General features: G+C 52.1%; 2 protein-coding genes across 2 annotated transcripts in view; one reads left to right on the top strand and one right to left on the bottom strand.

Annotated features, from left to right (window-relative positions):
• The first annotated feature begins 9,151 nt into the window (after positions 1 to 9,151).
• ARX (aristaless related homeobox) lies at positions 9,152 to 17,458 on the top strand. Its single transcript, XM_065642674.1, has 5 exons — positions 9,152 to 9,428; positions 10,560 to 11,277; positions 12,586 to 12,631; positions 14,588 to 14,922; positions 16,105 to 17,458. The coding sequence occupies exons 1-5, from the start codon at positions 9,236 to 9,238 to the stop codon at positions 16,343 to 16,345; spliced, it is 1,533 nt and encodes a 510-aa protein (XP_065498746.1). The 5' UTR covers positions 9,152 to 9,235; the 3' UTR covers positions 16,346 to 17,458.
• Positions 17,459 to 21,187: 3,729 nt separating this feature from the next.
• The window catches only part of POLA1 (DNA polymerase alpha 1, catalytic subunit), a 208,148-nt gene continuing 202,265 nt past the window's right edge, over positions 21,188 to 27,070 (bottom strand). Inside the window, exon 37 of the mRNA XM_065630908.1 lies at positions 21,188 to 22,460. Coding sequence (XP_065486980.1) covers positions 22,288 to 22,460 — 173 coding nt within the window. The 3' untranslated portion in view covers positions 21,188 to 22,287. The remainder of the gene's footprint in view (positions 22,461 to 27,070) is intronic.

The following is a 27,070-nucleotide window of genomic DNA, read 5'->3' as shown; positions in this document are numbered from 1 at the left end:
CTGCTATGTACTCCAGAAAGAGAAAAAATAATAGAGTATTTCATGTTACAGGCATTTGGTTTTTTATCTGCCATACTGCAGGTCAGAATTCTCCTTCAGTTTTGAAGAACCCTTTGTCCATTGAATTTGTAAACCTGTGTTCCAGATTAAAAAAAAAAAAAAAAATCAACCCAAAACACCCTTTCTAGTTCTTGTTCAAATGGAAGGAAACTGACATTTTCCTGAGCATCGCTATACCAAATGGCTGATAGCACATCCTCTGCTGAAGGAGGCAAAGAGGTTTCTCAAGTAGCCCCCAGCTCACCTGAAAGCCCAGTCAAAGTCTTTACCTGTTTGTGCTGTAATTGCCTGAGTTGCAACACAAAAACTGTCGTACAAATGTGCTTTCACTGACGAGAAAACCCCACTGACTCAAGGAACGAAAGGTTATGAGTACGGGTTACAACACAGCAACAATAATTCAGTTAAATCCAATGGCTTTTGCTTAAAGTTATTTTTTCTGTGGTTCTATAATATTGTTTTTAGTTTTCTAGAATGGAAACAATAGCTGAACTCTCTAAGTGCCAAGTCTTTTTCAAGATTTTATAAAAGGTTAAAAGACAAGAAGGTGCATTGATTCCAGCTAATAACTTATACCCTGTGATTTCAAGATTTTACCATCAGTGCACATGACTGGAAATACCTGTCTATAGAAGTTTCTAAGAATTATGTATGAAGGGGAAATCTTAAAATACGTACTCTTTTTTTAGTTTTATTTTTTCATTTAAAACTTCAAATCAACAGTCCAACAAATTGCAGCTGTTGGAATTGCTGAGCCAATTTACAAACAAACAGATTTTTTTTTTTTTTATTAAGAAAAAAAACCTTTTGAATTTGCCAGGAAGCACTCCGCTCCCATCCAGCCCACTCATACTTTTCTATAATGTCACACACCCCAGCAATCCCAGCTATCATGTTCTTCGGGAGCACAACTAGTGTTAGCACAGACCTTTTTAAGAATACATCTCCATTCTTAATTATTTCAGAGCATCAGATTTTCCTCATTTTTGTTTTCCCATTTCAATCTACTTAACAAGTCTAATTTATAACTGTGCCTGATTTGGGTACCTTGAAAGAAACTCTTCCTTCTATCCTCCTCTGCTTCACTGCTATTAGCTGCATTACCAATGGACTGTCCTCAGCACAGTTTAGGAGATCTCTGTTCTGTGTCTCTCTTAGCGATGTTACACCTGGGAGACTGCAAGTTCATTCATTCTTCAGCACTTACACAAAACAGTTTATTTTCATAAAACATCCCTCTTTCTACAGAGCAGCACGGAGTACTCTGAATCTTATATTAAAGGAGATGCAGAATATTAAACAGATAAACATGGATGCCAAATCATAATAGATCCTTTGACGATCTGACTGGCCTTCAGCCATGATTTATAGCAGGGATGCTCCATACAAAGGTGTCAACACCAGAAAAAGGAATGAGAAGCACTGACAGACAGCCTCTTCACATAGGGCCACTGAAGAATTTTCCCCACATATCCATGAGCATCAGCCTCTTCTAGGAAAAATTCCCATTCCCTTCTGTGAAATGCAGATTTTTCCTAACCAAATATATATATTTTTTTTAATCTCGATGAGATAGTGGTGCTTCCTAAGTGAGAACCAGAGGCAAAGACATGCAGAGATGTAGAAGATACTAATAATAAATATGGTTTTAAGGTTAGATTGGTTGAGGGGAATGGTGTGACAGAGCTTCACTTCACGGAGAGTTTGGTGTCTCTTTCCTCTATTATCCTATTTCACTTCAGCCATGCTTCTGGATTAAACAACCCTGATCTCATCCATAATATCACTTGGGCAAGGAAATGCCAGACGAGTTCCAGCTCATGCCCTTCTCCGGATCATTTTGATTCCTGCTCTGTCCCTGTGCGGCTGCATTTACTGAAATAGAACATCACACCACATGAAGGTCACACCGGAGCTAGTCAAAGAGGGTGAAAAATGTCCTTTGCTCATCGAACGCTCATTTGAATTTTTAACAGCTTTGCTTCAGCTATGTTCACACCCTGTCTGCGGGTAGTTGAGCGATCGCATTTCAGTGGTACAAACACTCACAGCAAACCCACGTCCAGAGTTGCCCACCAAGGAGCGGAGGGAACCCAGCTGCTACATTCACACACACACACACCTATTTGCACAACCGGTGTGTTGCTGGCGCAACAGGCGGGTAATGCAATCGATATCAAGGGGTTTATTTGACCAACTACAGCTAAACAACGGAAACCATTTGCAGTCAAGCCCTTCTGTTATTCATTTAAAGGAACCGCTGGAGCATTTTAGATAACAAAGAGGTTTGAGAAAATGATGCTATTGCTCATGGATATTCCTTGAGCAGAATAAGAGAATACATTTGACAAATAAATTATTTGTTATGAAGCCTTTGCTCACTTCTAGTCAGCACATACAAAAGAAAATAACACAGAAGGTATAATGTTAAGTAAGCCTATGATCATAATTTTAATTTTTTTTAGACCACTGCACCTTAATGCATTAATGATTTCACTGAGTTTCTAAAGATTACTGCAAGAAAGTTACTTGAGATTTTATCCATGGGTTTCCTAGGCTCAGAAGAACCATATCTCCATCTACCACCCAACCTCCTGGAAGACACACTTGTAGGACTGTAGGATGCAGAGCTCCATCCAGTTACTCTTATATTTAGCCAAACAATTTACATTAGATGAAAATTTGTCTTCCAGAAAAGCCCTGGTCTTGATTTGAAGCTCCATGGTGCCAAGGAATCCACAATATCCTTGCAGAAATGCCACAGCAGTCAGCAAAGGCAGCCAGAGCTTGTGGAGGTGTGGGGAGGTTGTGATCCTCAGGAGAGAATACACATGCAAAGGGGATGGAGAGGAAAAGTGGGAAAGTCAGGGGGCTCCCAGGTATATCTAAAAGCCTAGAAAAGGCCTCTGGAGGGGTCTAAAGACCCAGGATAACAACACAATGGGACAGGAAGCCAGCAAAAGGGACAGAGGTGGTACTGATGGCATCCCAGCCTCAGCCAGCAAACTGCCAGCCCATAAAGCCAAGTAATTCTGGGAGAAAAACAAAGAAAAACAAAAAGAAATAGAAATAATAGAAATAGAAATAGAAATAGAAATAGAAATAGAAATAGAAATAGAAATAGAAATAGAAATAGAAATAGAAATAGAAATAGAAATAGAAATAGAAATAGAAATAGAAATAGAAATAGAAATAGAAATAGAAATAGAAATAATAGAAATAGAAATAAAAAGACTGAGTTGAGAAGTACAAATAAGGTTAGTGACCTGGAGGAGATGACATGCCAGCAAAGGACACACACACCTCTGTTCAGCCCCAGTTTCCAAAGCCAAACTTGAGGCATGAAGGAGAGGAAGACACATGGTTTCCAGGAGGGAGACCCGTCAGAGGGGTTGCATCACCTAGGTGCATGCCCAGCTCCATTTTTCCAAATCGCTTCCAGAAGTGTTGGCTTGATGATGAGTGTCAATTAATAAATGAGTTAAATGCAGTAACTAAATTAAACAGAGTTATTGTCAGTAACTGCATTTCTCAGAGACATGACTGCAGGTCTGTTCTGGCCTCGTGGTCATGCAAAAACAAGCCAATCCAAAAGTGACTTGAGAGTACTTCTAGAGTGTGGACCTGAGGAGAAATTCTGAGTTATTAGAAGCAGGGAAACAGCAGAAGAGAAATAAAGGTGAGACACATTGACCTAAGGCTATCTGCTGTCCCCTGTCTGTAGTCAAAACAGCGTTAACAGAAAAATAAACCACCGAGGAATATTAAAAATGACAATGGAATAAAAAACATATTTAGAAAATACTTTTTTGAATTAAATCTATGGAATGAGGCCCAGATCCTGCGGATACATATGCATGGGCTAAATATTAAGTATATGAATAATTATTCCGGAGTCACCACCACTGCTGATGTCAGGCCTCTGTCCAGATGTAAATAATGCTCCCTGAGCTAGCACCGAAACTAAAACGAGCAACAAAAGCTAGAGCTGCTTCACAGAGCCATGGGTCAGCTCCTGCAACCTGCGCTGGAATTTGGCAGCCCCCATACCCTGCAGGGTTCCCCCCATTCACCCCTTGGGCAGGTGCAGCAGCCTCATGGCCAGGGGCACAGGCCCTAGGAACTGGTGAAAATAACTGATGGGAGTCCTAAAAAAAACGATACTTGCAAAACGCGGTTTTATCTTGGATGTGAATTCAGAGGTGTTTAAGTCCAGCAACACTCCGTAACGCAATTTTGGTGCAGTGCCCCAGTGATTGCTGTTGTGTATAGATTATTTAGTGTTTAAACGAGCAATCTGCAAGAAGGGGAGAATATTTATCCTACCTGACACGAGAAGGTGGTTAAGACATTGAACTCAGAGGTATATTCAGGTGATCAGTGACTTGGCAGAGCCTCAGGACAGATACTGGTTCTCCCCCAGCTGTCTGACTGTGGCTGTAGGGGATGTGCAGCTCTGCCGTGATCCCTCGTTACTGTCTGTTGGTGTTTAGCCAATTTTTTTTAGTAATTAGCAAGACCCTTTCAGAAGAAGTGAGCAGGGTAGCTTCTATAGTAGTTCTGGTGTTGCAATCAAGGGGACTCCTCTGACCATCTCCAGGCTCAGGGCTGAACTGTGCACAGTCAGGGCTGTGCCCAGAAGAGGTTTTGCAAGAGCATTTCTCCATAAAAAAATTAATCTTAATTATTAATTGACATAACGGTGCCACAAGCCTCGCGAGGAGAGTCATGTGCCAGTTCATCACATTTAAACAGCACCAGGCATTTTTCCACTACCTTGTACCAAGGGACAACGGGCATCTCGCCTTCTCCATGCTCAGCTCTAGAAATTTTGTGGACAGCACCATAAACCTGAATATTGGGGAAATTAAAGATAGATAGATAGATAGATAGATAGACAGACAGACAGACAGACAGACAGGAGACTGATTCGCATCTGTAGAAGACCGACGGTCTGTTTCAACGCCCTCCGCACCAAGATGTGTGGCATTTCAGGCTTTGCCGTTCTCTACCGCTGACCCTGGATTACCCCGGGGTCTGTAGGTCGTCCAGCACAGAGCCAGGAGCAGGCTGGGGCCAGGGGGCAGAGCACGTCGAGGGAAGGGGAGGAAACCACAGAGAAACCCGAGAGAACAGGTAGAGGAAGCGGAGTTTCTCTACCTGCCTACAGCTCCTGCACAAGCGTTTTTTTCCCGTACCGTAAATAGTGACAAACCAAGCACGGGAGGATTTTGAGTAGTTGTTATCGTTTTCTTCTCCATTGCAAAGGGAGTGAAAAAAAAAAAACCCAGCTTGTGTCAAAGCCCCGCCGTGGGCTGCGCCTGCCGCCGCAGCTCCACCCATGCGCAGGGCTCGCAGGGAGCGGGAACCCACGGGAGGGCTCCCCGACTTCAGCTGCCGCGACGAGGGCTGCGGGATGCACCGGGTATGGAGTGGGCACAAACCCCTCACGGACTTGGAGCTGTCGTTTGTTCAGTCGGCGGCAAACTCGTGCCCGTGGTGGCCGCCGCAGTGAGGGGAGCTCCTCTCCAGCCAAGGCAGCTGCTGTTCCCTGCAAGATTAAAACAATCTCGCTCTGAGTCTTGAACTGATCCTGCACATTTTCAGCCGCTACGGCTGAAAGCGAGCTTAGCCCTGTCTCCGCCCTAAGATCAAATACCTGTCTCCAGGCATGACAGCGAACTGCCATTTTGCAGCCATATCTCCTCGCAAGGATGGTCTCTGCAGAGGGAAGCGGTTCGGACGACGGGGCTGTGTGTAACGAGAAAGGAAGATAAAGAGGGGAAAAAAATAAAAACACAAATCCCACTCGAAACAGGGGCGTAGGTCCCCCGGAGCGTGGGGCAGGCCCGGGAGGACGGGGTGCGCTTGTGCAGGATCCACCGTCGGCAGCCGTCGGGCGGTGGCGCCGGGACAGCCCCGGGTCGCCCTGTCCCGCATCCCCGCTGTGCGGCCCGGCGAAGCGGCGCGGAGAGCTGCGGGTCTGGTCCCGCTCTTCGCTGTCAAACGAAGCGGGACGAACCTCGGCCCGGCTGCCCGCTCGCAGGGGAGACGTCCAAGGGCAGACCGGGCCGGGCCGGGGGGTATCCGCGGGGCCGTGGCGCTGGAGCACCCCCTGCTCCCGGTGCTGCGATGAGAAGCAGCCGTTTTCAGAGAAGGCAGGAGGCCCGGGCGGCCGATCCCCGCCGGTCCTCGGCAGGGACGGCAGCCCTGCTACCGGTTCGCCCGGGCTCCCCGGCCGTCCCTCTCTCTGGCGGGACCGGAGCGGAGCCGGGCGCGGGTGGACGCGGAGGGCCGCGGAGGCCGGTCCCCGGGGCGAAACCCATCACGGGAGGCCCCGGGTGCGCGAAGCCGGAGCGGATATTGTTATGGCAGCGGCAGCCGAGGGTCTTGATCTAGGCTGGATGGAGTGAAAAGAGGCAAATATTGCCGTTCGTGCCCTCCTGCCTCTCTCAGCACCGGCTGTCAGTCCTCGGGCTTGTTATCCGTACAAGGCATCAGTTTGTTTGGCTGAGCTCAGCAAGGTTTTCTTCTCCGAGCGGAACTATAATTGCTATAATTCTACTGTATCATTTGGATCATTGCAGTATTGTTGTTTTCTCTCTCTCGTTCTCTCCCCCTAACACTGCAATAACGCGCTCCAGTGTTAAATTAGCAGGTTGCAGGGGGAAGGGGGAAAAAAAAGGAGAGGGAGAGACCATAAATGAATGAAAGTTTGTTTAAAAAAATAAATAAAACAACAAAGTGACTTGGCAGAGGCGAGCTCGCATCGCAAAGCATCTTCACCTGCGAGCGGAACTGCCGCCCGCCCACCCCGAGCCCCGAGCCGGCCGGCGCCGTTCTCCCCAAGGCAGGGCCTGCCGGGACGCGGGGCAGGCGGGCATCGCCAGCCCGGCCCGGGCACAGAGGGGCGAGGGAACGGGGCAGGGAGGGAGTGAAAACCAGATGCAGAAGGCCGAAAGGCCGTGGCAGGGCTCCCTGCGCTCCGCGCGTCCCCGACAGCCCCCGGCACCCGCCCGCCGCAGCTCCGGTTCGCACCACCGGCAGGTCTCGGCGCTGCCGGAGCCATCGCAGCTGACGCGCTAAGGGTCCCCCGTCCCCTCTGGCTACTGCCCATGTCCCGACAGGCTCCGGTCCCCCCCTGCCCGTCCCCTCTCTCCCACGCGCGGTGCCGCGGCTCGGCCCGGCAAGGCAAAGGGAAGGCAGACGCGGGCCGGCATCCCCTGCTGCCGGAGCGCCGCTCCCGGCCCGGCCGCTTCTGCGGCCCCGCGCCGCTTCTCCCGGGCAATCCCCGGTGGGGAAGATCCGGTGAAGCCGCCCGGCACGGTCGGGGCGAGAGCAAGAGGCGGTAGTTCTTCTGCATGCCGAGCTTCCCCAAGGGTACCTCTGGGTCTTCCTTTTCTTTTTGTTTCTCTTTTTTTGTTTGTTGGTTTGGTTTTGGTGGTGTTGTGATTTGTTTGGTTTGGGGTGTTTTGTTTTTCGTTTTGGGTTTTTTTTTACTTACTGAGTTAATTGAACTAATTACCACTCGTGCCGGGGATGGCAAAAGCTCCCAAGAGCTGAGCAGCGACAGCAAACGGCAGCTTTGTATCTCCCGCACAGGCGCACCCTGCAAAGCCGGGCCGGGCTGTGGCCGCCTCGCCGGCCGCGCACGTCGGGGCGCCCCCCGCCTCGCCGCGGGCATCGCCTCACCCGCGAGGGCAGGGGGAAACGAGAAGGGAGCAACAACGGGCAGGAGCCCCACTCGCAGGGAGGGGACGGCTCTGGCAGTAACGGTTGTCCCCGAGAGGCACGTACGGACACACACCTATAGATCCTGGGAGTGTGCGTGTGCGCACACAGGCATCGGCACAGAAGAGCGGCGTTGTGTCCACGCCCGCACGGACACACACCGGCACTTGCTTATATTTCCTCTTAATTCCCTCTGGTTTAAGTAATTAGGAGATGCGAGATCCGCACGGGAGTTGCTGCACGGACAGGGAAAATGGGGCTGTTTCACCTCCGGCACCCGGAGCCGGGAATTACCTGAGGGAGCAGATGGGTTATTTGAGGTGGCCGATACCGGTTCCTCCGACGTGCCTGTGGTTGCGGGAGTCCGGTACGAGGAGCGCACCGGTTAACGGTGGACCCGCTGGTAGCTGTAACGTACCGATTAAAACTGAGGCCAAACTGCCCGAAGATGCAGCACGAACTTGCCCGGGACGTTGCCGCTGCACAGGGAAGGGAAAGGAGGGGAATAAAAAAACCTCAGAGGCCTTCCACCCCGAAACTGCGTTGAAGGGGTCTGCGGAGAGGAGATCTGCGTGCGGGGAAAGGCGGCGGCGGTCGTGGCAGGGACGCGGAGGCCGGCCAGCGCCGCGCCGGGCTGCGCGCCCTCCCCTGACCGGGGAACGCTCCCTGCGGCTCCCCCGGCGGCCGCACCCCGCTACACCAGGCCGGCTGCGCCGGTCCCGCCGCACCCTCTCTCCTGCAGGCGTTGTCCAGGTGTTTGTTACGGTAAAACCCCATTTGCCGACGCCGCTATTTTTAAACACCGGCTGCGAGCGCGGCGCAGCGCTGCGCCGAGAGGGGGGGCTGCCGGGGGAGGGAATCCTGCACGGATGCCCCAGCGGGGCCCAGTCCCGCCCCCGATCGGGCATCACCCTGGCTTAGGGCCGGGCCGGGCGGGGAGCAAGGCCGCCGTCGGGGGTGAGGGAGAGGACGGTGCGAGGCGTGCCGCGGGGTCTCCGCCGCCGCCCATCCGGCCGCCCCCGATGGCTCCCCTGAGCGGCTCCCCGCCGCCTGCCGCCCCCACGGAGCGGGACGCCCGCGGGGCGCGGGGGCGGGGCGTGGCGGGAGGGGCGTGGCGGGGCAGGGCGGGCCGCTGTGGGGCAGGCCGGGGCGCGGCGGGGCGTGGCGCAGGGGGAGGGCAGCGCGGTGGCGCGGGGCGGGCGCCGATCCGGGGCGGTCCGAGCCGGGGTTTGCCGGGCGCCGTCTGTCGGCGGCCGCCCGGCCTCCGCCGAGAGCCAATCAGGGGGCGGCTGCCCGCACGTGGAGCCGAGGGGACTCAAGAGCGCCGCGGCCGCCGCTCACTCCCCCCGTGACGGGCGTCCCGGCGGCACAGGGCAGCGCCGCGGGGGCGTCCGCGCCGCCGCAGCCCGCCCCGGCCACACGGCACGGCCCCGGCGCCGCCGCCATGAGCGGCCCCTACCCGGAGGAGAGCTGCGCCGAGCGCCCCGAGTGCAAAAGTAAATCGCCAACTTTGCTGTCCTCTTACTGCATCGACAGCATCTTGGGCCGGCGGAGCCCCTGCAAGGTGCGGCTGCTCGGCGCCGCGCCCAGCCTGCCCTCCATCGCCGCCCGCCCCGACACCGATAAGGCCGCGCAAGGTAAGCGCCACCGACCAGCCGCCCCAACGCGCTCGCCCTTCTCCTTTTCCCTGGCGTCGGGCAGGGCCGGCTGCGCCCCCTCCAGCCCCGGCGCAGCCCGCGGCTCGTCCCTGCTCCCCGTCCGCCCGGCCAGACGCCGCGTCGGAGCCACGGCCGCCGTTATCCCGTTATCCTGCTCCTTAGCGACTGCTGTGCTGCCAGGAATCGCGGCCAGAGCTGCGCCCGAAATTCAGCCCGGTTGATTCCGTGCCGATCGGGTACCGCCGCTTTAGGTTGTTGTTGCTTTCGATATATGTGTAATTTTTTTAAGGTAAAATAAATCAGAGCAAGATGTGATCCGCGCAGGCAAAAGCTCGCCCTTTCGCATTAAATCTGTAACGGATCTCGGCTAGCGAGTAGGGGTTCGTGCCTGGCAGTGGACAGAGCGGTAATAAAGGGGCGCCAGCAGCCGCCGCCCCCGGCCCGAAGTTGGGCGCAGCCCCTCCAGGGCCACGGAAAGCTCGGCTGGGCAACTCCCACCGACGGTATCCCTCCCGGTTTCCCCGGCGTTCACAGGCGGGTGGGTTTCCTTCTTCCGAAATCAAAAGGAAACCTGGGGGTCGGGAGAAGGCGATAGAAGGGGGGGCAATAAACAAACAAACAAACAAGCACACACACAAAAACCCCTGAGGTGTGCCGGGAAGGGACAGGGGGACGGCGCTGACCTGCCCTGGCCTTGCGCAGCCCCGCCGTGCGAGATGGGGCCCCGCGGTGGCCGCTGCCGGGGAGGTGGCGGCGCAGGCCCGGGACTGCCCGAGCTCCCCCCGGAGCCTGTCCTGCCGCTGAACGGGGCGCCGGGCCGGGCTCTGCAGCCGGGAGGAAATTCTTTCCAGGCCGGGAGCAGCGGCGCGGGCAGGGGCTGTTCTAACGACACGGTGTTGTGGGGCCTTATACCGGTGCGGGATAAAAAACGGTGTCCGAAAGGGGGCTGGGGGATTGCGGTCTTGTGCTGGGCTCTTCGCGCTGATCCCACTGACCGTATCTCTTTTTCTCTCCCCGCCCGCTTTTCTTCCCTCCGCACCCCTCTTCCCTCCATGCTTGCCTTCCCCGTCCGACTGCTGCGGCTGCCTAACCCACCTTCTCCCGGCGCAGGGTCCCCCAAAGGCAGCCCCCCTTTCGAGCCGGCCGAGCTGCATCTTCCCCCTAAACTGCGCCGGCTCTACGGGCCGGGCGGGGGCCGGCTGCTGCCACCGGGGCCGGCGGGACCGCGAGGCGACCGTCCGGATGGGCGGCCGGAGGGGGGCGCCGGCCCCGTGCCCGCCGCCGCCCCGTGGGACACGCTGAAGATCAGTCAGGCGCCCCAGGTCAGCATCAGCCGCAGCAAGAGCTACCGCGAAAACGCGCCCTTCGTGGCGCCGCCGCCCGCCCGGGACGAGCTGGGCAGCCCCGCCGCGCACGTCGAGGAGCGACCGGGCCCCGCCGCGCCGGCCGCCGAGGAGGAGGAAGAGGAGGAGGACGAAGAGATGCTGGAGGAGGAGGACGAGGAGGAAGAGGAGCTGGAGGACGACGAGGAGGAGGAGCTGCTGGGCGAGGACGGTGGGGGGCTGCTGAAAGAGGCCTGTCGGGGCGCCGCCGCGGCCCCCGGGGCGGAGGGCGGGGATCTGTCCCCCAAGGAGGAGCTGCTGCTGCACCCCGAGGACGGCGAGGGCAAGGACGGCGAGGAGAGTGTCTGCCTCTCGGCCGGCAGCGACTCTGAGGAGGGGCTGCTCAAGAGGAAGCAGCGCCGCTACCGCACCACCTTCACCAGCTACCAGCTGGAGGAGCTGGAGAGGGCCTTCCAGAAAACTCACTACCCCGACGTCTTCACCAGGTACCAGCGCGGGGGCCCCGGCCGAGCGCGGAGCGGACGAGCCCCGGGGGGGTGGGACGGGGCCACGGTGTGCTGCGCTCCCGCCTCCAAACCTCCCCCCGGGGTGAATCCTGCCGCGGACACCTCCGGGCTGGGAGGCGACGGGGAGCAGGTCCTGGCTCCGGGGGAACCCAGGGTCGGCAGTGCCCGGGCAGGCCCGCCTGGAGGCCGCCACCGGGGGCTATTTTTACCCGCTGCCCTCCTCTCCACTCGAGGCGGCTGCCACCGGGATCAGTTACGCGTTCCCCCTGAGGCTGGACCCCGGCCCGGGGAAGCCCCGGCAGGAGCACAGTTCAAAGCACCGCTGTCTAAAAATATCGGCCGGCACGTCGGGGCCCCTCGCTGCCCGAAGCCACTCCCGAGTGGCCCACCGGGGCCCGGCCTGACTCTGCCCACACTTTCGGGGTTGAAAACGGGAGTCCCGCGGCGGCGGGTCTGGCCAGTGGCTCCTCTGCGGGAAGCGCTGGCTGGGAGAGAGGCAGAGCCGCCTGATGGCTCCCCGAACTGCCTGAAAATACCCCACACTCCTTCAGCCCAGAGGAGGATTGAACCCCCGAAGCCCCTCTTTTCGATCAAGGACACACTCCCAGTTTCTAATTTGTTTTGCCAGGGGGATCCGTGGGGAGGTGTCCTCGAGGGCGTTTTGTTCCCCCGCCCTCGGTGCCGCGCATCGCCCGGGCATTGCCCGTGGGATTCACCTCGGGGCGCCGCCTGGCCCCGGCCGCGGCCACGGGAGCGGCTGCTCGGGGATGTGTATATGAATATATCGCGCTTTTTTGGTTGGTGTTTTTTACGGTTTTGGCTTTTCCTCCGGAGCTTCCCATGCCAGGCCAGTGCGGGGTTGTGGGGGCGGCCCGGCGGCGACGGGGCTCCGGCTAACCTGGGAGCGCTCCTCTTTTGGGTACAGACCTGATGAACGTTTTTGTAACGTTTTAATGGTTTCTGATTTGCCGTAATTGCGGCAATGCAAACCGCAGTTTGTGGCGGTTCGATTGACACCCCCCCTCCACCGCGGTTGCGGCGGGGACCGGCTGAACTTGGGGAGCGGTGAGAAAGGGGGTGCCAAAACTCGGGAGTCCCGACAGCCGGCCGGCTCGGCGTCCCGGAGCCGGGATGAGGGCAGTGTCAGGCGGCATCTGCCCGCCGCCCGGCCCTGTTTCTTTCGGGCACCGGGATTTCGGGCCCGTCTGGCTGCAGGGGCACAGAGCCGCGGGCTGGGGGGCGGCTCGGGGTGCCCCGGGCTGACGGCAGCGTGTGTGTCTCCCCCAGGGAGGAGCTGGCTATGAGGCTCGATCTGACCGAAGCCCGAGTGCAGGTGAGTGGCGGCGGCGGGAGCGGGGCGTCTGTCGGCGGCGCCCGGCAGTGCTGGGGGGTGTACCCGACCCTCCCCGGCAGCGTCCCCGGCCCCGGCAGGGCCGAACCATCGGCTGGTGAAACCCGGTGTGATGAAAAGGCGGGGCTCCCCGGGGCTTCGGGTTGTTAGCGAGACCCGCTCGGCCGCAAGCCGGGTATTTGGCTGCCATCAAATCTCCAATCGGGCTTCATAAAAGCCCACTTAGTGCTAGAACAAACAGGGCCATTTGAAGGCGAAATGTTGTTTGATTTCCTCTCCGCCTGCACAAGGAGCTGGCTAATGCTATTTGATTTCCCATTTTTGATAGCAATAAGCCTGCATTGATCTAATAGTGAGTGAGTGCAATGCTATTAAAGGTGTTTGCCGCCCCATACCAGAGTGCATTTCCCAACCCGGGTCTCATAACCAAAGAGACGATAAACATTGAGATGCCCTGATTGCCAACAGAAAACAGATGTCTCTGGGTTTGAAGCTGAGCAAATCACTTTACAGTTAAAATCGGGCGCTGATAAAGCATAATAAATTCCATATGGCTCATTTAATACACAACAGCTTCTTGCATTAGAGGGGCTAATGATGAGATTTGGCCCCTCCTTTCTGTTGACACATTTCTCCATTGTCAAACAGAGATGTGACAGCAAATCAGTATTTTCAGCTCAGGGGAACAAGTCGTGGGAAAGTTAAATAACTTTTAAAAAAAGAAAGACACCCCCTTTCTCTCTCCTCTATTCACGGGAGAAGATGTAATTAAGGGAATATGAATTATGAGAGTCCCTTCGTTTACCTTTGGGTCTACTCAGACTTATTAATTCAATAAGGGGGAATTGCAGTGAGGACAGCTTGCTAATTGAGTTTTAGCTGGGAGAAACGCTCCCTCCGTGCTAGGCTGTTGGCTTCCCCGCCAATGCGATGCCTCTTCCTGCGTGGGTACCAAGATGCGGAGATCAGGTCTCGCTCTACAACCGTAGGGAGAAATCCGCAGCACTGCTCCCTTTCTTGCTTCCTGGAGAGAAGGGATCTCACGCTGAGCTCACAAAGCCGAGCCTAACAGGGAAATCTCAGCCAACACCAGCCCGAAAAGTAGACAAATCTGTGTCCCTCTCAAAGTCTCTCCCCTTAGGTGCAGGTGATGCCTCGCACTTGATCTTTAAGCGAATTTTTTTTCGTTTGAAATGCGTTATTTTTTTCCCTCTACCTCTCTCCTGTTTTAAGCCCTTGTTGGTTCACGATTTTTGTTTTGGAGGAAGTGGAAAAGAGGCAAAGGACGGCAGTGCCGCGGCGTCCTAACTAACTTTCACAAAATAGATCATAACAGGGCAGCCTGGAAACGTAAATTAGCTGCTTTGGTTGCCTCGCAAATTAATTCGTTTCAGACGTTAGTGAAATCACGATTTTTTTCTTCGCTCTAAATCTGAAGGGGGAAGGGGGAAAAAAAAGTCTATGATCCTCAAACGATATAATTTGTAAATATTCCCTTCAGCGAAAAATCCCACTCAGCTCCCGGCATGGGTGTGCGTGCGGAACGAAAACCCGCTTAGTGCCACTGGGAAATCGTTTTCCCCCTGTTCCAGCGCAGCGAGAGCGCTGCCGCGAAGCGCCCTCCGCGCCGGCAGCTGCCCGCAGCCCCGACCTGCCGGACAACGAGGATAGGGGCTAAACTGCTGGGCCTCCCCAGGGCAGGGCCGGGGGGCCCCATGGAAAGCCGCCTGCGGGCTCCCGGGCTGGATCGGCAGCGCCCGGACCTGCAGCTCGACGCTGACACGCGTGGCCCCCGCGGATCGGCCCCTTTCGGGACGGTCCCCGCGCGGGGGCGGCGAAGGAGCGGGCGCCGTCGGGCCGGAGCGCGGCTCCTGCGGAGCTCGCCCCGCCGGGGGCGCGGGCAGGCATATTAAAACCGGTTTTTCTTTTGGCTTTCAGGTATGGTTCCAGAACCGTAGGGCTAAGTGGCGGAAGAGGGAAAAGGCTGGGGCTCAGACACACCCCCCAGGTTTGCCTTTCCCTGGTCCCCTGTCAGCAACTCACCCCCTCAGTCCATACCTTGATGCTAGTCCTTTCCCTCCTCATCACCCAGCTCTAGACTCCGCCTGGACCGCTGCTGCCGCCGCCGCCGCGGCCGCCGCCTTCCCCAGCCTGCCGCCGCCGCCCCCCGGCTCCGCGGCGCTGCCCCCCGGCGGGACCCCCCTCGGCCTCGGCACCTTCCTGGGCGCGGCCGTGTTCCGCCACCCCGCCTTCATCAGCCCCGCCTTCGGCAGGTACCGCCCGCCCACGCGCGACCCGGCACCACGGGGGACATTCGGGGAGGGTGTCGGAGTGGGGGGCAGCCGCCGGGGAAACGCCGTCATCGCTCGCAGAGCCCCGCGACCGTCTCGCGTGGCGTTGTCCCCGCCTGGCACCGCCGGTCGCTCTTTGGCCCGGCCCCACGCGGGACACGTCTCGCGCGGGCCGTCCCGGCGTTCAAACTTGGAGCGCTTGCGGCCGGCACCGATTGGGCGCCGCGCAGATCACGTGTTTCCACCCCGGCCTCTCATTGGGCGAGGGCAGTTCTCACGCCCTCCTCCCCCCCACACCCCGTTCCACCTTTGAGGGTCCAGCGGGTCCCCCGTGGGGACGGCCGGTCCGCGGACACGGCGGCTGCGGGCGGTGGCGGCGTTTGCGGGGAACCCGGGCGTCCCCGCGGGGCTGCGCAGCCCCACACAAGGGGCAAGGACGGAGCAGGGTCACTGCGGGGCAGGTGTGCGGAAATTGGTGCCCCCACGCAGAATAAAAAAACAGCGTGGGTTGCCCTACGTGCACACATGGCCTCTGCTTTGCTCATGGGAGGGCGCTGCCGCTATTTGGCCGCCTGAGCAGCTCCGAGAGGCTCGTGTCGGGCCGAGCTTCCGCGGGCGTCCGCGGCCAAAGCGAGGGAACCCCCGAGCGGCAGTGGCTGCCTCCGGAGACGCGCCGTCGGGGCGCGGAGCGGGGCGCAGTGCCCGGCCCGCCGGGAGCGGCGGAACGGGAAGAGGCTCGGTTGATGGACGGGAGGAGCGCAGCCCTCCTAGGACAGGGGGTTTCCCTTATTTTTTAGTACCGACTAAAGAGAACCCCCCCTCTCCCCCCCGGAGTCTTTCCCCTCGCACTCCCTTCCCCGCCGGCTGTTTTCCCCCGGCGTCAGCCGCCCCGACAGCGGCAGGTAGGGGAGAATCGGCCTCGCCGATTTTATTTTTCCCTACTTCTTTTTTTTTTTTTTTTTTTCCCCACAACCTTTTGCCCTTTCACGTCGTGGGTTTTTTTTTTTTTTTTTTTTGGGTGGAGGGGTGGGGGTGTTGTTTTTTTTTCCTCTCGTGTCTTTGTCCCCCCGCGTCCCCGCCTGGCGGGAAAGAGGCGCGGGGGGTGCGAGGGGAAGGCAGCGAGCCCCGGCCCGACGGTGACAGCGGTCTCTGCTTTCCTTTCAGGCTCTTTTCCACCATGGCCCCCCTGGGCAGCGCCTCCAGCGCCGCGGCCCTGCTGCGGCAGCCGGCGCCGGCCGCCGAGGGAGCGGTGGGTTCGGCGGGGCTGGGGGACCCGGCCAGCGCCGCCGCCGACCGGCGGGCTTCCAGCATCGCCGCCCTGCGGCTGAAGGCAAAGGAACACGCCGCCCAGCTCACCCAGCTCAACATCCTCCCCGGGAACGGCACGGGGAAAGAGGTGTGCTAAGAGACGGTGGCCGTCCTGGGGGTTCGGGTTGTTTGGCTTTTTTGGGTTTTTTTTAGGGGGGGAGAGAAAAAAAGAGAGAGAGAGAAAAGAGGAGAGCAAATACGCGAATAAATAAAGGTCACCTCAACACGAATCAAGACCAAACGGGGGGTAAAAAAAAAAAAATTACATTAAAAAAAATAGAGGACCAGCAGCTAAGACTGGGGTAGGTTCTCAAGTTAGGAACTTGGAAACAGCAAGCGCTTGTCGCATCAGCCCTCACACGAGTGAACTGACACTTGCAAGCTCCTGAATAAGTAACTCCTTGGCTGGTACATTTGTTAAATGTACGACATATTCATTTCCTCTCTCAGCATTAAGGGGAAAAAAAAAGCCCTAATAAAAGTTATTATATATTAGCATTACATACACTAAATATTTTTCCTTCTGTTTATCTGGCAAGAAAAAAAAAAAAAGAAAAAAAAAGAGAGAAACAAATAGAATTGTAATTAAGAAATAATAAAATAAAAGGGGGGGAGGAAAGCTACCCACAACCTCTTAAAATAACATCCTCGGATGCTAAGTTGGTCTGTTAAGAGCACTGGAGAAGCATTTTACATGTTGATGCTGTAAGCTGCATATACGCTAACCAAGGATGCCGCCAGTGCAGACTGAAAGTAAATTCGATGCTGTAAGATAACCAGTGCACTTAAGGGAAAGGGTATATCTTTTTCTTCTTATATTCTTTATCACGACACCAACCAAGGTTTTTATATCAAACCAAAGGGAAATACACTGCTAGAATATGGACTGTTTAAGTCACTAAACTGTGATTATTGATTCTGTACATACCATTGTTATAAAAAAGAACAGAGCTTTGTATATTTGAAATGTTATAAAACAATTGCACTCAGTGTAGTGTTGTAAAAGTTTGTCATTCTGTAGATTCTTACTGTGTTGTAGATATAATAGGGTTCCTAGACAAATATTTATGTACAAACCCTTTATTTAACTTATTAACTGTAGAGGTTTCTGAAACCCTCAAGAGCCGATGGTACAGTACTTTTTCGTGTAATGTCGTTATTGTTAACACTTTTCCTTGCTATCCGATGGAGAAGTGCCACGTTCAGAAAATAAACACAAATATATGTTTAACAAAAAAAAAAAAAAAAAAAGGAACAAAAGAAAGAACAAGCCCGGTCCTTGCGGGGGCCACCGCCTGTGCCTCACTGCGGGCGCCCGGGGCTGAGCCCCGCCGGGGCGGCCGGGGCTGCTCACCGGCACCCCCCGCCGGGAAACTCCACGGGGCGTGAAGGGCCGTGGTCGCTTGGGCGGGGCCCCGTTTGCAGGGGGATGTGCAGATGGCGGGGGCCGGGGGCACCCACGGCTGCGCCAGCCGCGCTCTGCCGTGGGCACCGTGTCGTGCCCTCCGCCGCCCCGGGCGCTGCCGAGGGGCGTGCTGGGGTGGCCTTTCGGTGCCAGGGACCCCACACCGCGGGACGCCACCCCACGCACTGCTGGCATCTTCGGCTGGGGACGGGGCAGCCTCTCGCTCCGCTGCTGCCGAAAGCCAGGGGCAGGGGAGAAAAACAAGGATTTGGGGGAGCGCTTGGCTTCCCCCCCACTCCCCACCCCGCATTCCTACTGATGGGGCAGGAAAGTTTCTCCGCGCCTGTTCTTGTCTCTGCCCCCACGTTGTCTCCGACATTAACTTATTATTTTTCTCTTTATTTCGCGCCCCCCCCCCCCCTTTTTTTTTTTTTTCCTTTGGCGCAGCTCTCTCGTCTGCTCCTTCCACGGAGCAGGAGCAGAAACGCGTGAACCCCCTGCCCGCAGGGACGGCAGGCGCTGCCGGCAACTCCCGCGCTCCCCCGGCCCCGCGGAGGGCAGCGGCAACCCCTCATGGGGCCCGGTTCCTCCCCCGGCCAAGACCCGAGGGCAGCGGGCGTAGGGCCGGGCCGGGCCGCCCGAGAGCCCTCGTGATTTTCGTGGGTTGTTGGGGGATTTCTCGGCGTGATTTGATCTAATCGCGGCAGCCCGGGGGCTGGGTACCGGGGCAGAGCCCGGCCCCCCCCAGCCACCTGCGCGCATCGAGTGGCCCCGGCCCGCAGGGCTGCTCGGCGGGGCCGCTCCGGCTCCGGGACCCGACGTCCAGGAAGCGCCGCCGGAGATGCCGCCGCCCGTGGGAGCCCCCGCGACCCTTCCCCGCAGCTCCCCCATTCCACTCACGGCGTTTCACATACTCCCTCCCCATTCTCGCCCGCCCCCAACCATATTTTTGAGTGCTAAAACCCACCATAGGCGCGAAAAAAAATTTATGGGAAAAATAAGGCTTGTTCCCCGGACATTATTAGCAGTGCAGCCTGAAATATACATTTTTGCCTTAAAGAAAAGGGAATCATTATCAAGCCATTACGCATTAAGAAATGTCATTCAGTCATTTTTATTCATTCCACTGAAATCTTCGTAAAAGCCCGAATCATACTTCTGCAAGCAGCAATTTTGTTAATCCAGGGGGTTATTACTCTGGTCCCTTATTAGGATCTATACTGCTGCCAAGCAATCCTATAACCTTCTCAAAAGAAGTTTACCTCCGTGTTATAAAACCAGTAGTGGTATTTATACTGTGCAATAATTAGTGTATTACTTGAATCCACTAACAGGTTCATTTTATCTCCGCACAAAACCCCTAGTCTGCTTATAGAAAGCTTGTGCCTCCTTTGGTGCTGCTAAAGTGGTGAAAGCGTGAATGAAGGCTGGTAGCACTTTCTCCTTTCGCCGTGCCTTAATTCCCATCTCTTTTTGCTCTCATCCAATTAGTGCAGTGTATTAAGCGGTTTATCATCTCATAGTCAGCTATTGAGAGAAACAAGGCGAACACTTTGCAATAGAGCCTGCTCTCCTTTGACACCCTCAGGTACTTACATATTCCACTGTGCTATGAATAATAGAGGAAGAATAGAGCGCTAATTCCCTCATCAAAGAATGCCTTGTCTGCTGCTTTGCTCAACAACACCATTCTGATCAAAAGAAAAGCAATAAAGCTTAGCATAACAAAACGAAACCTACTTATTAGCTTAGTGGTTAAATTAATGCAGAGCCGCTGCTATTCAAAACCAAGGTTTGAAAACAGCCTCCAACAACCTGATAATGCTGCCTTCGGGATGAAGGAATTTTAATCTGAAATTTGAAGCTGGCACAGATGAGTTAATCTATTAAACTGCTATAAGGAGGGTGCGGGAGAACTATTCAATTAAGGCACATTTAAGGTGCTCTGCAGAAGCCGGGGAAGGACGCTGAAGGGAAGATGTGCTCCAGTTCAGCAGGAGAAAAGTGCCTTTGAGGGCCAAAAGAGGGGGTTTGGCACAGCAACAAACGTGTTTGCGGACGGGAATTGTTTTTCATATCACATATGTCATCGGCGAAACCTGGCTACCGTCTCCATATATCAACACTCCTCTTCCCCAACTGCAAATAAATACAAATAAACACAAACCTTAATTTTAACAGCGTTGGGGATTGGGGGAGGGGATGGGGGTGGGGGGGGGGCGGGAATGAGGGACAAGAGGCGGGAAAGGAAAAGGCGATTCGAGCCAGATCAGCCTCAAAACGCAATCCTCCGAACTTCAATCTTTCCCCAATTATTTACAGCGCTGCATTTACCAGCTCCGTTTAATATTAAACGCTATAAAGATGATTTGGCGTTTCCCAGCCTTTCTCTGGGGCCAAGAGGAGGCACGGTGCCCAGAGCTGATTAGAGAGAGAAGGGAGGAAAAAAAAAAATCCAGTTTACTCCTTGCCAAGACTTCAGCTCTGATCTGACCAGCTCTGCTGAGAGGAATCAAAAATTGCCTTAACTCGGGGTAAAAGCCTTCGTTTCCGAGCCTGTCTCCCCCCGGACTGCGGCTGTTCGGGGTGGCGGGAGCCCCGGGGGGCGTTCGGGCTCCTGGGTGGGAAGCGGCGCTTCCCCCGGGCCCTGGCGGGGCCACCCTGCGCTGCTGCGCCCTGCGTTCCACATTCCACAACACTCTCGTTTAATCTAAACATCCCTAAACTTGCAAATTAACAGGCTCTTCAGCTGTAATTATACAGATGCATACAAGTGCCACGGGGTCAGGTTATGCCATATCTACCCATTTTATTCGTGTACCTCACGTTTGGAGGAGAAGGTCACACTTTCCGCTTTCCTAAAGGCATTCTACCCGGTTAATATCAGTAATATCTTCATAATCCTAATTGGGTTGGACACGAAAAAATGTGAAAAAAAAACCCGAGAGAAATTACAGGAAGCCAGGATCTTTCAAAGAGCTGCAACATCAATGTGTCGTTTAGGCAGCAACACCTTCTCTCCAAGACAAGGCTCCACGTAAAGTCTCCGCTACAATAACCCAACCAAACGCGTTGGGAAGGAGTGACGGCTCCTGCCAGGCGTAGGACAACACCAACACAAACCCAGGGATTGAGCAGGAGGAATTTCTCACACACTGCAACTCTCAATGTGAGTAAAAATGAAAGGATTTAGCCCCAAAAGTTGCTCAGAAGATTACAGTGTATTTAGGTGTATGTATATAGACGTTACCCGTCCTGACACACAGCATCTTCCCACATCACTTAGGGACAAAAGAATGTCACAAAATACTCTAACACAGACACATATCCCTTTGATGACCAACACCTTCATGCTGATGCTCTTTGTCTTCAAGCTCCCTTTGTCACTGGCCGTCCTTCCTAAAAATGGACACACAAGCTCTTCTGTAAAACCAGGAAAAGTCTGGAGCAACACGACCTCGCATGGAGTATTTTCAATAGTCAGATGATCAAATCAAGTTATCTTTTACTAGAAAACTTTATTTTTTTCCTTCAAGTGCTAAGAAAACTTTACATTTTATACTTCTAAAGATTTAACAGAAAATTTTTATAACCTTACATTAATATATCACATGGCAAACTTAACGGCGCACGAGTACAAGAATATTCTGTGTACAAAAGCATGTACCCATTTACGCTCTTTTCCTGTCCTATCTACTTGACATTTTATTAAAAGTAAATGAAAAATACAATTTGTTTATAAAACCTTTAAAACCTCCAATACAGTAATTATTACAGAACAGCAACAACGATTCTCCTCCTTCCCTTCCCCCATTATTGGCTACAATGCCATCCAAAGCGTATTTTTCTCCATTGATTGCTTACTTTCAAATACTCTGTACAGAAAGAAATGAAATACATTTATTTCCTGCATCTGTACAAAACGTGTTTTGTACATGTGCATGTCCCTACATCCACAGAGAAATTTCCAACATGGCAAAATACTATGCTTAAATACACACAGAAAGACTCTTAATGAAAAGATAGTCCCTATTTTTAGCAGCTCCAGGTCTGAGTCATTATTTATCTTTAATAAATTCGAAAGTAAACCACCTCTACCTCTGTTCAGAAGGTATTAGGACATTTAAAGGCATTTAGGTTTAGTATTGTTTTTAATTGGTATGTTTATGATCAGGAAGAAGATAAACTGCGAAAAGGCAAAACATTAGTGCTCCTACTGAGACCTCTACTAACCTCTCTTCCTGAGAGCACCTCTACTAAATACCCTGGAGCAAAGTCTAGGATCACTTACATTCCAGCTACTCTCACTGGGAATTATCCAATTAAAGCAGCAATTCCCCCACCCCCTTCTCCCTCATAGGTCTAAATACACAACAAAATATATTGCAAAAATCAACTACTCCGTATTTTAATAACCCTGGCTTCTCAATGAAGAAAAGAACGGAAGATAAAAACACCTAGAATATTTCATGTCCACGTGAATCATACATCCCATTTTCATCTTCCACTTTTCCTCCTCTGAAGAGACAAGTTTATTAAAACACCACTGTGCATACTGAAATAAGAGTATTGCTTGAGAGATCATTACAGTTGAACAAGGAACCACCCTCTCGTCTCCCACCATTTTTATTCAATCACTGTCCTTCATTACTGGACTCAACCACAGATCTTCCTATACTGAAGGTAAAGAGTTTGCCGAGGTTCACTTCTGAGTACGCACTCATGGACAGGTATTGGTCTACTGTGCTCTTCAGTTTTTTGTAGGCCTCGGAGACTTCATTCATGAGTTGCTTCTTCTTACAATACTCTAAAAAAAAACAAAGAAAAAAGAAAAACAGAGAAGGATTACATGACCACAAAAGACAGTACTTTTGCATCACTACTACTGCAAATCACAGTATTTTCAAATGAGGTGAATGCTATAGCTAGCAAAGACGACACTTACGGGCAGCTCTTCCCCGGGAGCAGCAGCTCCTGCCAGGAACTGATAAGTAGCACTGCTCACCTGGTCATGTCGTCTAACTGGAGCAAAATGTGGGTTCGATAACTCACAGCAGAGAAGATAAGCGATAGCAGGGCTGGCTCTGAAAGGTTCTCAAGTCAGCAAGAACTACATAGAGTCCCCAGGGGTTTGAAGTGGGGAGAGATTCTGCCCACAGTCAAGTTTGGCTTCAGAAATGAAGGAAACCATAAGCTTCACTCCTGTAGTCCCTGCTGCTGCTAATCGCGGCACTGGCACAGCCTGGGACAGACACATCCCCTGTGTCACGTGTTCTTGCACACACCTCCTGTGCAGGACGGGAATTGTGATGCTCAGCACTATGGAGACGTTGGAAGGGCAGTACCACAAAGAGGTGAAATGCCATGCTATCCTACCCTAAATCAGAGAGGAGGTACTTGGTGTCTCAACTAGGAGACATTGGGTTCACCTGACACATGAATGGAGAGAGCCATTCCTAAATGCTTGATCAATAATATCTGTGAAGAAATGTCTAGAGTGCAAAACACTCACTCACTTGAACATTTGTGTGTGTGCAAACTCACGTGCACACAAGAGTTTGTACATATTTCAGCAGTGAAACCCAAACCATTCTATTTTAATTTTTTGTTTAGTTAAATTTTATGCCATCTCAAAAAGAAATCCAGGGATTTTGTTTGGGTGGTTGTCCAGCTTTTGCCTTACAAAAGCTGTGGATGAAGGCTAAAAAAGCAAAATTTTCTCTGATATACATCAACGCGAACTTGCTGCAGATCTGGTGCAGTTGTGTTCCTCTTTTCAAACCAGCTCCACATCCATGAGCTCCTACCCAAAAGCCGGCATCTGCAGTTACACCTTGGAGCAGGCACTGCTGGACAGTCTGCATCGCTGCGCACACAGGAAGGATTTATTGCAAAACGAGGTGCCTGCCCAGGCAGTTCCGACCCCCGGAGGGATTCCAGGTCAAGCAGAACTATGAGAGCACGGCACAGGTACTCAAAGGGTGAGCTTTCAAGCCATTTTGGTGTAGCATGTGTGTCTCGTGAGCAACCAACACAATCCTGCTGCTGCCCATTCGCTTTGCCTAAAAGCTGTGGTCTCATGTCTTCCCATCACCTTCGCAAGGCTGGTAGTGTCCTCCTCATGCTTGGAACACGTAGCAAAGGAGCCTCCATCCCCTGTCAAATGGCTTTTACTACATGGCACAAGTTAAGATGAAACACCAGTCGTCTCTAAACCAGCTGAGTTTGAGAGAAGGAGGACTCGGAGGAGAAGGACAGACTGGGTTTTTGAGTCCACCCGTGGGAGGGAATGAATGACTCACTTCTGCAATGTGACTCACTTCTGCAATGTGATTGAGATGGAGACGTCCCATCGGACACAACTTCGTCTCAGCAGCCAAATCAAGGACTGGCACAGGAGGAGACAGCAGGGAAGGGAGGCATGGTACAATTTTGGGTTTGAGAATTCCTCCTCCCTGGGGATTTACAAACTTTTCTGCAGAGCCTCAGGTGTTTTAAGATGAGCTCAGCAGATTAACTACTGGATACAATACGAACAGCAATGTTTTACTGAGCAAGTGCCACCTGCTCAGGTTTTCCACATTATTTGCAAAGTTCCACTGAACTCAATTGCTCTGCATGATGCTATCAAATCTTTAAAAATTAAATTAAAATTAAAATTAGTAGTGCCAGTTTGAGTAACTGAATAAGTTGATTAAAAGCACTTTGGTAAGTACCTTTCATGCACCCTTGTGAAGAAGATAGTAGGTATTGTGCTGCCATATTCAGTTTTAAGTATGAATATTGCCAAATTCTAGCAGGAGCAAACAGAGGAAGGTGCCACATTCACACCATTATCCAGACTGTAGTGACATATGTCTATTAGAAGAATTAAAATTTCCTTAAATTACGTGACAAATACAATAAAAATTTTGATTATAAAAATCTATTAATTAACAGACTGGAGTCCCTATGGCATAAGCACATTTAATGATCCTGAAATTATCTAAATGTTGTGTTTAACTAAACAAGCCTTGAAAATGGTAATAACCAGATCCATAAAAAAACCAAATCCACTTTGCCACAAATTCAGCATTAGCAAGTTTATGCATTTTCAAGATAAATGAAATGCTCAGTGGGTTCACTTGACACTGCTCACATGCTGGCAAGACCATGCTCTTTATACCAAGGAAATGTGGAAAATACCATCCTTGTAGTTCAAAACTAGGCTAAAAGAGTTTAAAGCTTCCTGAAGCTCAGAAGGGACCAAGGTGAAATGCTTCAATGCACAGAAACAGCTGGTACATGTGAACAGAGCAGGAAGGCACATTAATCATGAGGACAACAAGGCAAACAATAAAGCAGGGCTGAAAGTAGGGAACAAAACCACAGGCCCACGTACAGCTCCAGTTCAGGCTCCAGTCATCCCACTAAGGGAGCACCAGGCTTCCCCCCAACATTAAATCTAAACTTTAATTATTCGTGATAGCCGTTCTGACAGTACGCTTCAAACATTTCTTAGATGCAATTACCCTCGTAGTGGCAAGCAGGAAAGGGTGGACTGAAGAAAAATGGGAAAAATATGAGGGGCCTCATTGAAGTAATGAGGCCAATTTTAAGTTTCAATTATAAGAGAATGGGTGCCGGGAGCTCCGGGAGGAGAGGAGGCAGCGGCTGCATCTGCAGCACAGCCATTCCGTGCATTTGAATGACACGAGTGCATCTGATGACTGGGGAGAGAAGATTTAAAGAACTGTGGTAATAGAGAGCAGGGGAAGATGAGAGAGGACACAGCTCCTGATGTGTTTACCTCCTTTGCTGATGGGATATTGACTTTTCCCACCAGGTTGGTTAGAAAGGGGACTATTTACGCTGCCACACAGCAGAGTAAGAATGACAACCAGCATCACTTTGTGCTCCTCTGAGTAAAAGACAACTGTGACCGTTGTATATCACACAGCCAGTCAATACCTTCGAGTTACCATACCATCCAACTTAGAGATGCATATAAAAGCTCCTACTTTCTTCCTAAATGAGACTTTAATCAATAACGCACCTAAAGCCTTCTGAAGGTAAGCTATAGAAACTGACTGAAATTGCCTTTCAGCAGTCAGTCACATTCCAAAATAGTTCTATACCTACTATCACCCCATCATTGTTTTAATCATACCCGAGTTCAGCAGCAAGCAACCTTTCAGACGACTGCTGCTGCAGAATGCATATCCAGCTATACATAAAGAGATATATTTATACACATGCAGAGCATACAAAAGATACTTCTACAACAAATACAAAAATGAAAAATACAATTATTTAAATAGAAAATAAAAAAGGAAGATGTGCTTCTGACTGTATATAATTAAAATTCAGGTACTGTATTCTCCAAGGTTAATAAATCACCAATTTTGGTATAGATTTTAGAATCATATCACTAAACATGCAGTTAACCCTGCCCTCCTCCCTCGCTTCCTTGTTCCCTTCACAAAACACAGTCTGAAGTTCTGGATGTCCATGTCATATTCAGCACCCCATCCAAGTCCTTGTTTAGCTGCCTATGCTTTTATATTATTTGGAAAAAAAAATTACATGGTACCTGAAATCCATTTACCCCATCCTGTTGTACTGATGCTGGAAGCAAGGATGGAAATATTTGGAGATTATCTATATACCTGGCCATGTGTTTTGCATTTATTGCAATTTCTCTTTGTTCCTATTAAAATGACACAGAATAACCTGATAGTGATGATCAAGAACTTCTGTTCTCGGATTCCCTAAGACGTGGCTCGGTGAAAGTATTCTGTTTTTTCTTCTACTGATTGGACAACTGAACTGTGTCATATTATTAAACTCTCTCCCCCTGATTATTCTGCTGATAGCCTGCTCTTCAGAGTAGAGAAGTAAAAATATATTCACATTCCTTTGTATTTGTGTGCGTATATCTGCACTGGGTACACGAGAAACAACGTAGGTGCCTACGAGCACAGTGCCAAAATGTTGGTTTATCTGGGAATGCACAAAAAAAAGCTGCGGAGTATCATTTATGTACAGCATTGTGTTGCTCTCACACTTTTATTTAAAGAGTTAAAGAACATACTAAATTAGCTACTGAATTTTTTACATCGCCTACTGGTTATTGTATTTTAATTACAGCAAGCTTAGACACACAGGCAGCAGTCTCTGTTCCAAATATCTATGTTTCATTTATTTCTGTGCAAAGGTAGCAAACAACAGTCAGTCATAATTGGTTCTGTCAGATGTTTTACAGTCAGTCATAATTGTCTCTGTCTAGAGGTGTGTCAATTTACTGCAAGTTAAATAAATATTCTGTCTATTATGATATCAGGTTATGTAAGCCATTTTTTTTAATTGCATGGGTTCCCCTTTCATAATCTTCAGCACCCCTATTTATACTGTTAACCTTAACTTTGCCATTTACGG

The sequence above is a fragment of the Caloenas nicobarica genome, chromosome 1 (assembly GCF_036013445.1).
Source record: "Caloenas nicobarica isolate bCalNic1 chromosome 1, bCalNic1.hap1, whole genome shotgun sequence".
NCBI classification, from domain to species: Eukaryota; Metazoa; Chordata; class Aves; order Columbiformes; family Columbidae; genus Caloenas; species Caloenas nicobarica.
Note: the sequence above shows the minus strand (reverse complement) of the source record. Positions and strands in the feature narration are given on the sequence as shown.

Excerpts from the sequence above, each read along its gene's own strand:
- ARX (XM_065642674.1), top strand. The coding sequence starts at position 9,236 with ATGAGCGGCCCCTACCCGGAGGAGAGCTGCGCCGAGCGCCCCGAGTGC. Across the intron at positions 9,429-10,559 it reads CACCGATAAGGCCGCGCAAG|GGTCCCCCAAAGGCAGCCCC; the intron begins GTAAGCGCCACC and ends CTCCCGGCGCAG. Across the intron at positions 12,632-14,587 it reads TGACCGAAGCCCGAGTGCAG|GTATGGTTCCAGAACCGTAG; the intron begins GTGAGTGGCGGC and ends TTTGGCTTTCAG.